Source organism: Sceloporus undulatus, chromosome 8 (assembly GCF_019175285.1).
Source record: "Sceloporus undulatus isolate JIND9_A2432 ecotype Alabama chromosome 8, SceUnd_v1.1, whole genome shotgun sequence".
NCBI lineage: Eukaryota > Metazoa > Chordata > Lepidosauria > Squamata > Phrynosomatidae > Sceloporus > Sceloporus undulatus.
In genome coordinates, this window is record NC_056529.1 from 2,387,969 (window position 1) to 2,402,909 (window position 14,941).

The 14,941-nt window shown below is 46.4% G+C and overlaps 1 protein-coding gene across 8 annotated transcripts in view; it reads right to left on the reverse strand.

Moving 5' to 3' along the window:
- The window catches only part of KCTD15 (potassium channel tetramerization domain containing 15), a 67,832-nt gene that overhangs the window by 30,607 nt on the left and 22,284 nt on the right, over positions 1 to 14,941 (reverse strand). For 4 of the 8 annotated variants that reach the window (XM_042438656.1, XM_042438659.1, XM_042438660.1 and 1 more), the window contains exon 2: positions 5,059 to 5,237. In XM_042438656.1, coding sequence (XP_042294590.1) covers positions 5,059 to 5,237 — 179 coding nt within the window. Of the gene's footprint in view, positions 1 to 5,058; positions 5,238 to 6,595; positions 7,282 to 9,593; positions 10,510 to 13,149; positions 13,322 to 14,326; positions 14,345 to 14,941 lie in introns of those variants that run through there. The other 4 variants (XM_042438657.1, XM_042438661.1, XM_042438654.1 and 1 more) reach the window with 4 other exon arrangements.

Below are 14,941 nucleotides of genomic sequence, written 5' to 3' on the forward strand. Positions count from 1 at the left end.
GTGCCTTGTAAAAGCAGCACCAGAGGAGCACAGTGATGCAGTGCGCCATGTGGTGCGGCACGTGGCGTCATGTCCACCTGGGGGTGGAGTCAGGGCATGCGCCGTATAGACACCACACCCCAATTCCGCTCCCAGGCTGGCCAAAAATGCTGGTCTGTACAGCCCCTTAGTCTACTTTCTTTAAATATAGGATTCCAATGTCACAGCCCTCTCTTTTTTTCCCCTTCCTTCCTTCCTTCCTTCCTTCCTTCCTTCCTTCCCATCTGCAAATCCTAGACATGATTCTTTGACTGTGGTTCCCACACTGGTTGGCTACTATTCCAGGTGCCTTTCACAAAACACAATCACAGCACTGTGATTCCACTTTTAACTGCCACAAACCACATCCTATTGAATCCTGGGATTTGCACTTCATTCTATTGAATCCTGGCATCTGAGACTCAGTGCAAACCCCCAGATTCCATAGGATGCAGGGTCATAGTGCTGATCCGCACTGCTGAACTAATGCAGTTTGACAGTGCTTTAACTGCCATGACTCAGTGCTATGGAATCCTGGGATTTGTAGTTTTTTCTGGCCCCAGGGCTCTCTGATAGAGAAGTCTTAATGTCCCCCAAAACTACAATTCCTGGAATCCCATTGCACAGTGCTTTCTGCAGGGCAGGTGCAGCCTATAACTATGTGATGTTGCAGGGCTTTTTAACACATATGTAGGAGTTTGCAAGGGGTGCAGCTGTGTGTATGGAAGGGGGAAATGAAGGGACTGTCCAACAAATAATTCTGTCCTCGAGGGAATGAAATTTTCTCTCACTCCCCATTGTTTCTAGCATCAAAGCAACTTAAGAGGAGCATTTAGAAAGGTAAGGGAAAAGGACAGACAAAGTTACCAAGGGAATGCAAACACTGCAAATACAAGGGTTCCAGTTATGAAGCATTTTCAGTGTCTTACTCTTTGCAATGCTAGAAATTTGGGGACTGGGAGTCAGAATTAATGCTCTCCTTTTGCATTCCCATAGCTACAAACCTCATAGTCTCTGGAAAGACTTTTTCTATTCCACTTGCATCACAGACCATCTCTAAACATTGAATTCTCACGATAAAATCTTGCAGCCATTCAAGGGGGAAAAAACCAACAAAGTTTGGTGAACTTACTTTTCAAACAAAACCCAATGAGACCGACATCGCCACAAAACTCCAAACGCACAAAATGAGGAAAGGCCTCATTATAACCCTCAACAGGAAAGAGGCCCAAGAAGGGAAGGAAAATAAAATAGAGAGAAGAAGACCTAGCAGAATACGAAAGGCAAAAGCACACAGGAACCAGTCTCTTTTTTGGAGCAGACAGAAAGCAGAGGCCTGTCACTAAAGCTCCAGGGTCAGGTCAATTTACATGTAAACGCTTTAAAGAAAAAAGCGACACAGAGCAATATGGAAGAACAGAGTCTGCTTAAAGCAGGGTTTCTCCTTGCCTGGTCCATTACTGGTATTCTCCAGTTATTTTGCATTCAGATCCCAGAAGCCTGCAAAACCATGTCTAGTGATGATGGAGTCTGGAAGATGAAATCCAAAACATCTGGAAGGACCAACATTTTGATAACCATTGGCTTAGATATAGAAAATGTTGTTAAGTTCCTAGGGTAGTGGTTCCCAAACTTTGGTCCTCTGGGTGTTTTGGACTTGGTTTTAGCCCTGGTTAGTTCTTGGATGGGAGACCACTGATGAAGACCAGCTGCTGGAGGCTCTATTTCAGAGGAAGGTACTAGGAAAACCACCTCTGAGGAGTCTTTGCTTAAAACCTACAAAATGCATGGGGTTTCCATAAGAAAATGAACCAGATCCTGTCTGATCTTGGAAGCTAAGCAGGGTCAGCCCTGGTTAGAACAAGTATGGGAGACCACCAATGAATACCAGGCTCTGTTTCAAGGGAAGGGACTGGCAAAACCACCTCTGAGGATCCCTTGCTTAAGAAAAGCCTATGAAATTCATGGGGTCACTATAAGTCCACAGGCGACATGAAGGCACATAGACGCAAACAAAAGGCACCAGACCCCCATTTGATCTTGGAAGCTAAGCAGGGTCAGCCCTGATTAGTACTTGGATGGGAAACTGCCAAGGAATACAATTCCCAGGATTCCCCAGCATTGAGCCAAGGCAGTTAAAGGGGTCTCAAACTGGATTATTTCTGCAGTGTGTTTTGGACCTCTATTAAACCTCACCAATTGCATCTCATGAAGTAGACTGAGTCTATGAAAGCTGATGCCACAGACTTCTTGCTTCCACTTAAGTCTCAAAAGTGCCATGAGACTCCTTTGTAAATCAAACTTAGCAATCTGGGGTCTCTCCTCCCCAAAGTCTGCTTCTCTTAAATAATTCTAATATGGAGTACTTTAAATATCTCCAGTTGTTTGTCTGTTTATTCTGGTTGCTGACTTTCATCATGAAACAGATGTTTAGAACGGCAGCATTTTCCCTTGTTCTGTGCACTTTTCTGGGTTCAAAACCTGCACTTTAGCAACGAAAGGTGTGTGATTGAACACTAGCAACTCCAGATTTATCATCGGATGTATATTGGATGGGAAACTCCATCCAATTCTGGATCACACCAAGGGCTGCATGTATAAGGGCAATGCTTTAACAACAGGCCATTGGGCTTATTCACATGCATTTTAGAAGTACACTTGTCCCTCCACATTTACGACTATGGCTTTTGCAGATTTGATTATTTGCAGTATTGATTAATATATTCTCCCTAGGAATCTCTAGGTCCTCCAGCCAGAAGTTGACCATAGAGTTGTGCTGGAGAACCTAGAGGTTCATAGAGAAAAGGCTTCTCTAGGCATTTGTAGGTCCTCCAACAGGTATTTTTCCACATTGACAGGGGTCCTTCACCTTTAATCCCAGCGAATGTGGAGGGACCCCTGTATACTTCAAAAAAGGAAGCAGGATTCCTGATAACTCTGTTGGGTCAGAAGACCTGGGAAGAAATCTGTGCAAAAGACGTTTTTGGCAGATGCACCACGTTTTAGAGTCATGCCATGTTGTTTCAGTAACCATGTGCAACCTTTCATTCAATCCCTGAGCCATAATGCAGTTGTGATGGACAAAAAAGAGCATGCCTAGGGATAGCCAAGCAGTTAAAGCCATCTCGAACTGTATCATTTCTGCAGTGCAGATGCAGCCATGGAAGCCACCAGTTTGGAGGAACAGACACACTCTTCGCTACAGAGATATAATCCATAATGACGACAGAATACAATAAAAGGGCACCAGCAAATTGCAATTCCATCTATGTGACTGACATGTGCTGATCCACCTAGCCATTAAATCTCTTCCATCTTGGCAAAAACAGAAAAGAAACCATACCCCAAAGCCTGATCTATGCACATCCCTCAAAGAACCTCTCCCAAAGGAATCCAGTGTCTTAATGGCATGAAATGCACCAAATGGATGTCTATGAGAGAGATAATACACTCTTTAACTTCCATTGCTTATAATGGCACAACCGAAACCATGCAACGCACAAATAACTAATGGCTATGCAGCATTTTAAGCAGAGATGTCTCCTGCAGGAACACCAGTCGCTATCACAAAGTCAACCATTTTCCTATCATTTTGAGACTTACTTCCACCAAAAGCAATTAGAAACCAAGGCCAAATGTACTTGCAAGACCATTATCCCCTGTAACCAGTATCTAATAATTGAGAGGAACCAAATGGCTTGACGTCGCAATGGAGAAAATCTCATCAGCCAATTAATGACCGACGTGTTGATCCTGCGCGACGTTAATTAACAAACACCTACAATTTGTTTCAGCAGCATTTAACTTTGGTGTCAAGAGTGCTTAGGATTATTGCAGGCAAAACCAACTTGGAAGCATGTTCCATCGGAGTAAATAAAAGGAGAATACTCAGAGATGCTCTGCCCAACCGACACAAACAAAAGCAGAACCTCAAGTCGGTTGACTCTTCCCTTGGTGTGGGATGCGCATATGTGATAATTGCACCCACGCACCCTGTTTAAAATGTGCTCCTTTCTCGTACGTTAAATGCAGAATTCAAAGACATAGCCGTGTTAGTTTGGAAAACCAATCTGCAAAGGGATCTTGTAAGTGGGCCCTTGGTATCGCTGGGGTTCGCTTCCAGGAACCTCTGTGGATGCTCAAATACCATTAAATACAACAGCAAAGTGATATGATGTTCCTTATATAAAATGGCAAAATCAAGGTTAGTTTTTGGAACTGATATTATTTTTCAATATTTTCAAGCTGTGGATGCTTAAATCTGTGGAAAAGAGGGCTGACTGTAGCACCTTTGAAACTGAGAGGATTTCATGCATCTGAGGGAGCAGACTAAAGTTTACAAAAGCTTTTGCTACCAGCTTCTTTCTTTCAGTTAAATATTAAAGGTGCTACAAGATCCCTTTTCACACTGAAAGGAAGAATGTGCATATATATATATATATATATATATATATAGAGAGAGAGAGAGAGAGAGAGAGAGAGAGAGAGAGAGAATTCAAAGACATAGACATGTTAGTCTGTGAAACCAGTCTGCAAAGGGACTTTGCAGCACCTTTGAGACTCACTGAAAGACAGTTGGCAGCATAAGCTTTCCTAGACTTAAGTCTACCTTTTCAAATGCATTTGGTAGACTACGAAATGCAACTGAAGAAAGAATTAAGTCTATGAAAGCTCATGCTGCCAGCTTCTTTCTTTCAAAGACATACCTGTGTTGGTCTGTAAAATCAGCCTGCAAAGGTACTTTGAAGCACCTTTGAGACTCACTGAACGAGAGAAGTTGGCAGCATGAGCTTTGCTAGACTTGAGCCTACTTCCTCGGCTGCATTTTCAGCTTAATGCAGAGTCACCAATGACCGCAACAGGTGCTCCAGGCACAGCATTGTAAGGACAAGCAGGAGAGGAAAAATACATATAACCAGAGAGTTTTATCTGCAAACAACACATGCACCTTGCAATTCCTCTCTCCAAATCTCCAGAGATTGCTACTAAGGCTTCCAGAGGACCTTGCGGATGGAAAGGCGAGGATGCTGGAGCGCTTACCTGGAGTCGGGGTACTTTGTCAAGGTGGCCAGGCTGCTAGTGTACATGTGTCCTCCTACATCGATGTGCACAGGAGCGTTGGATTTGGTGAGCTGAGCCGGGAGAGGGATTCCTTGAGCAGCAAGGGGAGAAACCGGGGAGCGTGTTAAAGACAGCCGGGACATCGCTCTTCCTTCCTCCTAGAAGCCCGACAGAAAAGGAACAGTTTTTATCGCAGCTCCGCCACTACCTTGATTTCCAGCCTGATCACAGAATCTAATCAGATCGCTTCTGCATCTGCCTGATCACATATTCAGCTAACAAATTATTGCCACCTCCATAATTAAGTGTATTTGCATCATGCTCCCTTCTTTTCCCCCCCCGAAAGGACCAGCGGCAAAGAGAAAGATGCTTATTAGCAATAAGAAATCCAGAGGAGGGGAAAGGAAGGGAAAAAAATATTCCTTTTTCAAGGTGTCAGCCTCAAGGGGCATAAAACAAACTGCAAAATTCTAATTAAAGGTCGCGGGATTATGTGTTAGATGTGAAATATCCCCTGACAAACGAAGAACCAATTTGTGAATTAGGATCCAGGGGTTTTTGGCAAGTTTGTCTCCGTAACGAGACACCTCCAAATTAGTGACTTCCTCGGCTCCTAAGGCATCGTTGCATCGAGACACTGAGCAAAATTCACATCCAACTTGGAACCGTCTTTGGTTGCTTTTTAAGTAACTACCTACATGACAACAATGACATTTCTTTGTCATCTGTAATCCAAACTGAAAGGAAGCAGAGGCAATTGGACATATATATATATATATACTTTTATCTTCGTCGTACCATTTCCAATCCTTTTGCAATCTCACTTCAGGTCGCACACAAACGTACCCAGATGCCAATCCTCCTGACATTCAATACTTTTCTTATTACAATAAAGAATAACAACAACAACAAATTTATCCATGACTGTTTTTGCTTAAAACGTCAAGCATCTCTGATAACTGCAAAGACAAAAGCACTTTAAAAGGATGGGAATGATCAAGGTTTTCGTCTCTGACAAATATCAGTCCTGGGTTTTGCAAAAGGCAACAAAAGAAAAACACACAGGTGAGCAGCAGAAAATATTACAGATCCAAGCAAGTGGCACAAAAATTCCCATCGCTTCTTTCTGAGTAAAAACAATTGCAACCAGCAACACAGCTATGAAATGTTTCCTTTTCTTGGCATTTGGGTTTGCCATCGCAAGACACAACATCTCTATTCTGCTAACTTCTGACAAGCATTCCCTATGTGATATTTCCAGCAAGCAAACATCCGCCTCTTACCGACAATACTTTCCATAGCAATCCTCACACTCTCCTTTCATACAATATTGTATCGATACACAACAAAGGTGCGCAAAACCTTTTCTGCACATGCAACAGAAGCAACTCCTTTGACCAAGCACTTATTCTGCAATGCATGGAAATGGGCTGTACATTTCTGGACTTCGGTGCAAGGAATGCAATAACTTCTTTGACGATTATTTCCCCGTTCTTAAGTGTCAGAAATACATCACCCCTTTATGGATCCACATGTCTTTCCTTCTCCCGCTCTTGATGTCCAGAATGGACATTGGACGCTGTGCAGGACTCCGAAACCAACCACCAAAAAGCAACACTGATGCGCACACTAGTCAGCCAGCGCATGAGAAATTGTCACCCACATCTGGACAGCAGTCCAATGAGGAGCAGATTTCTCACGGCAGCGAAGGGTTCAGCTTTCCTCCCTCCCACAAGTGGCTTTTCCCTATGAGCCATCTCCATTAAAGACGTCACATCTCCCCACAAAACCCAAAGAACTTGCTTTCGACAAAACACAAATTACACACATGCAAGTGCCATTGCTTCATGGGTGGACCAGCAGCACTACAGACACACACACACACAAGAATGACCCTTATCACATCAAAAGATGTTCCCTTATTCATAGTTACCAATGAGCTTAAATATTGGGTTCCCATCCATGCCGCCTCTCTTTGCCTTGGTCTTGATTTCATCTAACCCATCATCCCTGATAAACCAAAACCTTCAAGGAAGCCCCGAAACCGAAAACAGCCATTTCTTTCACAAAGGAGAATCTATCACACCTTTCCCTCCCCCTTTCCCTTCTTTTCAAAGAATTAGATCTTAAACACAGAAAAGAGCCCTGGGGTCTGCAAGTGCATTTATCTCGAAATGCAGACTCCCAGCAGAAAACCCAGGTAAAGAGCAAAGGTAAGCCTCCGCTCCGTATCTGTGCCAAGGCAAATATTCTGGCTAAATGTGTGTATCTACCAGCCAAATGCTTCTCCTGCACATCATTTTATGGCCTCTCGTTCCCAATGTGACCGACTGCGAAGGAGTCCTTGCGCTCTCTCTTGCGTCCTGGCGAGCGCGATCAGGACTCGCAACTGCGACACGGCCCAATCATAGCCATGTTTACGTGGAAGAAAGTCCACCTGCGTCCAATGGGACTGGCTTCCAAACGGTTTTGCATAGGACTGACTGCAAGACTCAATCCCTCACGCTTCGCTTGTAGTGCCTACAGTAAGCATCCTATACCTTTCCCTCGGCAGGACCTTTTCCCAGAAGATGCAGGGAAACAATGAGGCAAGAGATCTGCAACCCACAAAAACCTGGGCAGATGTGAAATCTGAATCTAATGGGCACCGAGATCGGAATCACTAAAAGGACTGGAAGCGATGGGGGCAGATGGCACCGAAACAAAGCCAAACACCACCATTTCCCTGGCTTTATTGTTTTTGTCACAGAAGATGGATATCAGGAAGTGAACTGTATCCCTTTGCTGGAATGATCGTATTGCATTTATAGTGTTAAAGATGTTACTACAGTTTTGTTACAATCACACTGTTGTATCATTTACCCCCTTTTTGTTAATAGGTTCATAATAAGCATTCAATGTTTCAAATAGTGTTGTTACTTGAAGGCTATTCATCTCACAGTGATTCAGTTCAAGGTACTACATAGACCATAACACAATATTCTGTCATTTCCAATATAGATAGATAGATAGATAGATAGATAGATAGATAGATAGATAGAGGTGGGTGGTTTATACTTTAAGCTCCTTTAAAGAATGCACCCAAATGCATTTAAACAAAATACATTGGAATGCACCCAAACAATACATTTTAAACTCTTAACAGCTTCTGAAATGAAACTGATTTAAATATTTTGAGGCCTTCCTTGGTGTAAAGGAGTTACTCCAAACAGCTCTTACTATATTTTATACCTGAAGCCCCTTTAAAGAATGCATGCAAACAATGCATTTTAAACTCACTTACAGCTTCTGCAATGCAACTGCTTTAAACATTTGGGGGCCTTTCCCAGAAAAAAGGAGGAACCACAAAGTAACACTGCCACACCGAGTTACTCCAAAGAGCCCCTGCAGACCTATGAGCAAAGCTATACAAGTTCAACAAAGGCAGAAATCATAATGCACTGGCGACAGGGTGACCAGGTGTCCTCCTTTTCCAGGACATGTCCTACATTTCAACCTTCCATCCTGGAAGCATGTCAAAGTGTCCTCCATTTTTGAGCCTAAGAAGCATGCATTTACATTTCTACGAGTGGTTTTTAGCTTTCCTTTGGTAATGCCCTACACTTTCCATGCATTTTGCTGTGCCAGGAAAGCCTTTGACTTCTCTTCCCAATGGAGTTGAGCCCTGGCTCAGTACAGCTGCTTTGCCCATTGCCTTTGCATTTGTGTGCCATGGCACATGCATGCGCACAGCCTCACACCAGGCTCCACCAGAAACCATCTCATCTCTCTCTGTACGCCTCTCTCCTTCGCCTCCTTCCTATGCAAACTGCCTAACTGCTGCTTGTAAAAACTATTTGCCCATGGAAAGCGGAATAAGCGCCATCATGCCATGCTCATTTACACACAAAATGGTTTTGTGTCCCATTGAGCTCACAGTTGTTCAGCTCTCTAGGGGTGATTAAACCAGCTAGGCTGCTGCGGCTTGAGATGAGCTCACGAAATGGGGCTTTTTTCTTTCTTTCCTCCTTTTTTCCTCCTCCGCCATGAAGTTGCTTCTTTGCAAAAGCTGTTGTTTTTAACCATAAAAGGTAAACAGAAGGCAGTTGTAAGAGCAAATCCATTCCAGCTCCAAGCCTGGGGCTAGGAGCATCATGGCCCTGGGGCAGAAAAGGCTGACATGCTGCAGACATTTTCCTGGGTGTTGCCTCTTTCCTTCCTTCTTTCCTTCGACTTTCCCTCTTTCTCTCTGAAGCTTATATATTCTTCATTTAATACACACTCCAGAGAGGATACAAACTGAAACCCTACTTTAAAAAACATAAGACAAGACTTCAAAAGTGGAGAAGAAGTTTGGGTTGGATGAAGCTCTCCTTTCCCCTCCTCTGCACACAGCTTGGGGCCATAGGATCCAATACTGCTGATGGAGGGACTTTGTGTGTGTGTGTGTTTCTCTCTCTCTTGTGTGTGTTGTGTGAGTGTGTATGCATGTCTGTGTATGAGAAAAAGGAGAAAGAACTGCAGCTGAAACCAACCTTAAGGAGACTGTGGAGGCAAACCAGGTAAAGGAGAAAGGAGCAAAAGGGTTGCAGGAAAGCAGCAGAAAAGAGCATTAAAGGAGGGAAGATAAAAAGCAAGAGGGGAAGAAGAAGAAAACCCGCTCCAATGGCAAGGAAGACACACAAAGTTTAAATCAAGGCACACAGACACTTTGAAAAAGCCCACAGATGGGAAGCCAGGCTCATTAAAGGACGTAAAAATACGCCTTTGTTTTTCTAAACTTTTATTGTCGCCGGGATTTAGAGAGAGAGGGAAAAATAAAATTAATTGAAACTAATGCTGTTATTCGCTGGCGCAGTTTAATTCCTTCATGCCCATTTGAGACGCAAAATGGAAACTGCGGGGTTTGGGGGAAAGAGATGTGCCTTAAAGACGGGTGTCGTTGTCGTCATTCTTTCTCTCTCTCTCTGCATCTGTGCAAAACAAGGGGTCTGTCTGCAAATGCCCCCAAACCAAACCCCAATCCAGACCCAGGGAAGCCTGCCCCATTGCTGGGGTTTGCAGATGCAAAAAAGCTATGTCCCCCCAAATCATTTTTATGTTTGCAAGAGAAAGACCCATCGATGGTGGCTTCAGCCTTGCAACAGGAGGTCAGGTTCAGGCCTGACAGCTTTCCTGGCCTGCATTTGCACCCAGATCCTTTGCAAATTTTCAACATTTGGCTACTAGGAAGGGCTAAGGAGCCAAACCACTCCACACTTTGGTTGCCAAACCTTCTTTCTCCAGTCCTCCTCTCCCATAAAACTTCTTGTCCTGAAGAAAACTTCAGGAGGGCAAAACTCTCTCTCTCAACTAAACTGAACTAAAACATCACTTCCATCCTTTCTACAGAAATTGTGTCTTGGAACCATTTTACTGCTATCTGCTTTTCTTTCTAGGTGTAAAGCATGGCCTGAGTGTTGGACTGGACCTGGGTTCGAATCCTGGTTTGGCCATGAAAGTGACTTTGGCCAAGTCACGCTCTCTCAGCCTCAAGGAAAGGCAAAGGCAAACCCTCCTCTTAACAAATCTTGCCAGGAATACCCTATAATAGGGTCGCTTTAGGGTCAGAAATCACATGAAGGCACACAACAACAACAACAAAAACAACAATAAGTAAGTGGATATTTGGCTCTCCACAACGGGGCATTTTAAAACCCATCGACGTGGGTACAAATCCCCCAGAATCAACCACCACCAAAAGTGCCATAGAAGCGCAAGATCATGTCCTGTTAGAAACATACACATTTTAATAATAATAATAATAATAATAATAATAATAATAATAATAATATTTTAGGGGTGGGATTTGGGGATATGGGCCTGTATTGTTTTAATGTCTAAAGCCACTCTGGTTGTGTTGCACAGGGAGGTAAGATATAAATTATTATTATTATTATTATTATTATTAGATCTCTCCTGGGGAGAAGAATGACTCCGGTCCCTAAAACTTTAATAGGGAAACCCTTTCCAGCGCATTATGCACAGTTGTGAAACACAACAAACTCCAGCTCCCAGAATTCCATAGCCTTGAGCCAGAAAGCGGTGCCAAACTGGGTCCTTTCTTCAGTCTGGATGCAGCCTTAAAGTCTCCCAAGTCTTGCTAGGTCCAAGAGGACCAATGCTGGGGCATTTGAAGACAAGAGCTGGCTTCACACATGAGAGAAATGCAGAAGGATGCAAGTGTTGTCTCTCAGGTGCGCATGCTAAGCATGCATGCTGTTCTTCTGAGTTTCCCTCTCTTCTCTCTTCTGAGCTCCTTCCAAACGTCTGCCTTTTTGCAACCAAAACCAAAGTCAACTTGCATTCAAAGATATGGCCCTGTTAGTCTAGAAAGCCAGTCTGCCAAGGGATCTTTGCAGCACCTTTGGGACTAACTGAAAAGAGCGAAGTTGGTGGCATGAGCTTTCTCAGTCTGCCAAGGGATCTTGTGGCACCTTTGAGTGTGACTGGAAGAAACAAGTTGGTGGCATGAGCTTGACCCTGGTTCCTCAAAACAGGCTTATGATGGCTACTTGCCATAAATCAATGGAAATGAAGTGAAATGAAGCAGTCGCTCAAGCCTAGGAAAGCTCCTGCTGCCAACTGGCAGAGTCTCAAAGGTCCTGCAAGATCTCTTGGCATGCCAGGATAAGATCCCTTGCAATCCCATGAAAAGACTAGGATGCCTTGAACTGGATCCCTTGTAATATCAAGACAAGTCCCTTGGATCCTTGGATGTGACCCCTTGCAAAAGGAGGACAGGATCCTTTGGCCCACCAGGGGAAAGGCCAGGGGGCCCTCGCCAAAGCCCAGCCTTGCACTTGATCCCTTGCAATAGGAAGCCAAGACCCCTTGGCCCCCCAGTGGCATGCCTTGGACTTGATCTCTCCCTGGGATCCAGCCAGAGGGAGGGAGGGAGGGCAGGCTGTGTCTCCTCTTCTCCTTCCAGGGGAGGAGGCCCTGGGGGCTTTTCCGGGGGGGGGAGAAGCCTTCTCCTGCTGCTCCTTCTGGCTGCCCTGGGGGCTCCTCTCTCGGCCTCGACCCCTTTCCCCGCCTGGCGCCAGCGCTTCTCCCCGGGCCCCACACAGGCGGAGAGAGAGAGAAGAAGAAGGAAGAAAGAAAGAAGAGAGAGAGAGAGAGAGAGAGAAGAGAAAGCACTGGGATCCGCGTGCCTCTTTGCCTGGGGGGGAGTAGGGGAAGGAACTAACAACCCCCCCCAGGGCAAGAAAATGGGGTCCCCCCTTTCCCCCCCCTCGGTCCTATCCCCAAAGCAGTCCCCCTTCGATAGGGGCTCCCCCTCCTTAAGTCAGAAAGAGTGATCTCAAATAAGGGGCCCCACCTCTCAGGTTGCCCTCTAAAGCAGGAGGGGGGCAAGGAAGCCCCGCCTCCTAAGAATAAGGGCTCCCCCCCTTGACTCAATTCGGCCTCCAACAGACCCCCCCCCAAATAAGCGGGTCCCCTTCGCCCCCTCAAGCACCCTTTGGAAGGGAGGGGCTAGGTGGGTGCTGCCCCCCAATGGTCAAGGCTGGGGCCCCGCCCCCTCAAGCCCCCCCCCAACTGGGCAGCCCCCCCTTCGCCCCTGTCCTCTGGGGGGGGGGCTAGGACATAAAGAAGAGCAGCTTCTGAGGAGGGAGGGAGGAGAGAGAGAGAGAGAGACCCCCTGCTGCCCCTCCCCCCCGGCCCGCTTTTGGCCCAGAGGGCCCTGTCCTCCGGAGGGGGTCTCTGGGGGGAGATGGGGATGGAAAGACAGAAGCAGGGAGGAAAGGAAGGAAGGACAGGAGCACAGAGGGAAGGATGGAAAAAGGAAAGGAGGGAGGGAGGGAGGGAGGGAGGGAAGGAAGTATGGAGAGAAAGAAGGAACGAGGGAGAGATGCACGGAGAGCAGAGAGGAAAGAGGGAAGGGAGGGAAAAGCAAAAGCATGGAGGGAAGGAAGGAAGAGTGGATGGAAAGAAGGGAGGAGGGAGGGAAGGATAGGAGCTAGAGAAAAGGAAGGAACGGGAGAGGGAGGAAAGGAAGGAAGGAAAGAAGGAAGGAAGGGGATGGGGGGGTGGACAGTGGATCGGCCTTACCTGCCTCGCAGCCGGGGCTGAAGCGGGGCGCTGAGCCGAACCCCGGCGCCCCTCCTCCGGCCCCCTTCCTTCCTTCCTTCCTTCCTTCCTTCCTTCCTTCCTTCCTCCCTTTTCTTCCTGGCTGCCGGTCTGCCTCGCTGTCTCCTGGGCTGAAGGCTCTCTCTCTCTCTCTCTCTCTCTCTCGCTCCCCCTCCGGCCTCCTCCTCCTCCGCCTCCCTTTCTCCTTCTCCTCTTTCTCCTCTTTCTCCTCCTCCTCCTACAGCCTCTTTCCCCTTCCCTCCTTCTTTCGCCTCGGGGGCTCCTTCTTCTCGGAGGCGGGGGAAGGGGCTCCTCTCAGACCCAAAGGCCAGGAAAAAGGAAAAAAGGAAAGCACAGACCACCCCCAAAAAGAAAGAGGGGACCCTTTCTTTCTTTCTTTCTTTCTTTCTTTCTTTCTTTCTTTCTTTCTTTCTTTCTCTGTGTGCAATACTCTCCATTTTCCCCCTGGGGTTTTTATTTTGCTTGAGGCAACAACAACAACACAACAACGCTTGCCTTCCTTGGAAAAATGCTTCCTCTCCCTCCTCCTCCTCCTCCTCTTCCCCCCACTTTCCATCCGCACCGCCCAAATAATCCGCTTTGGCCATAGCTCCATCCCGGGGGATCCTGGGGCTTGTAGTTCCTGTCGACACCACAGTTCTCGCTCTCTCTCTCACTCTCTCTCTGACAGGGAAGGCTAAGTGTCTCCCAAAATTACAGTTCCCAGCATTCCCTAGCCTGGAGCCATAGCAGTTAAAGCGGTGTCAAACTGCATTAACTCCAGTTCGGATGCAGCCTGAGTCGTCTTCTTTACCCTGGGTTCCTCTGCATTCCCTCTTTTTGCACAATATTAACTATTTTTCTTCCAGGATCCCTGATCAAACTTGATCCCTTCCTTTCCCTCCTTCTTTCCATCCATCCATCCATCCCTCTCTCCTTCTTTCCTTCCTTCCTTCTCTCTCCTTTCCATCCATCCAGCCATCCTCCTTTTTTCCCTTCCATTCTTCCTTCCTTCCTTCTTCCTTCCTTCCACCCACCCATCCATCCATCCATCCATTCTTCCTTCTTCCCTTCCCTTCCCTTCCCTTCCCTTCCCTTCCCTTCCCTTCCCTTTCCTTCCTTCCTTCCTTCCTTCCTTCCTTGTGTGCCTTCCAGTCACCATCTCCCAACTTCTGAGGCCCCCAAGGGATGTGTTTGGCGTTGGGGCTGCCCTTTCCACTGGGCTGCCCTGGCCTCCTCCTTAGAAGCAAGTAGTGGCCCTGCCTGGCATCCATTTCCCCCAAGAGAAAGGTCTGCAGAGACCTCCCCTCCCTCCACAATGCTAGAACCATGGTCCCCCCCCAAATGCAGACATTTCCCAAAGCAACCCTTCAATTGCCTCCTCAAATGGGGGGATGAGCTGCTCCCTTTCCCTGCAGCTGGAAATGGACTTTTCCTTCAGACCAAGCAGATCTGATGGCAAGCAATGGCTTCTTAGTCTCCTGTAAAGAGCATCACCATTTGATTCAGGATGCAATTCCTCCAGCCCTACATTGTTGTTGTTGTTGTTGTTGTTGTGTGCCTTCAAGTCATTTCTGGCTTACTGCATCCCTAAGGTGAGCCTATCATGGGGTTTCCTTGGCAAGACTGGTTCAGAGGAGGGTTTGCCATTGTCTTCCCTTGAGGCTGAGAGAGTGTGACTTGGCCAAGGAAGCTAAGCAGGGTCCAAACTGGATAGTCCTTGGATGGGAGGTCACCAATAAATACCAGATACTGGAGGCACTATTTCAGAGGA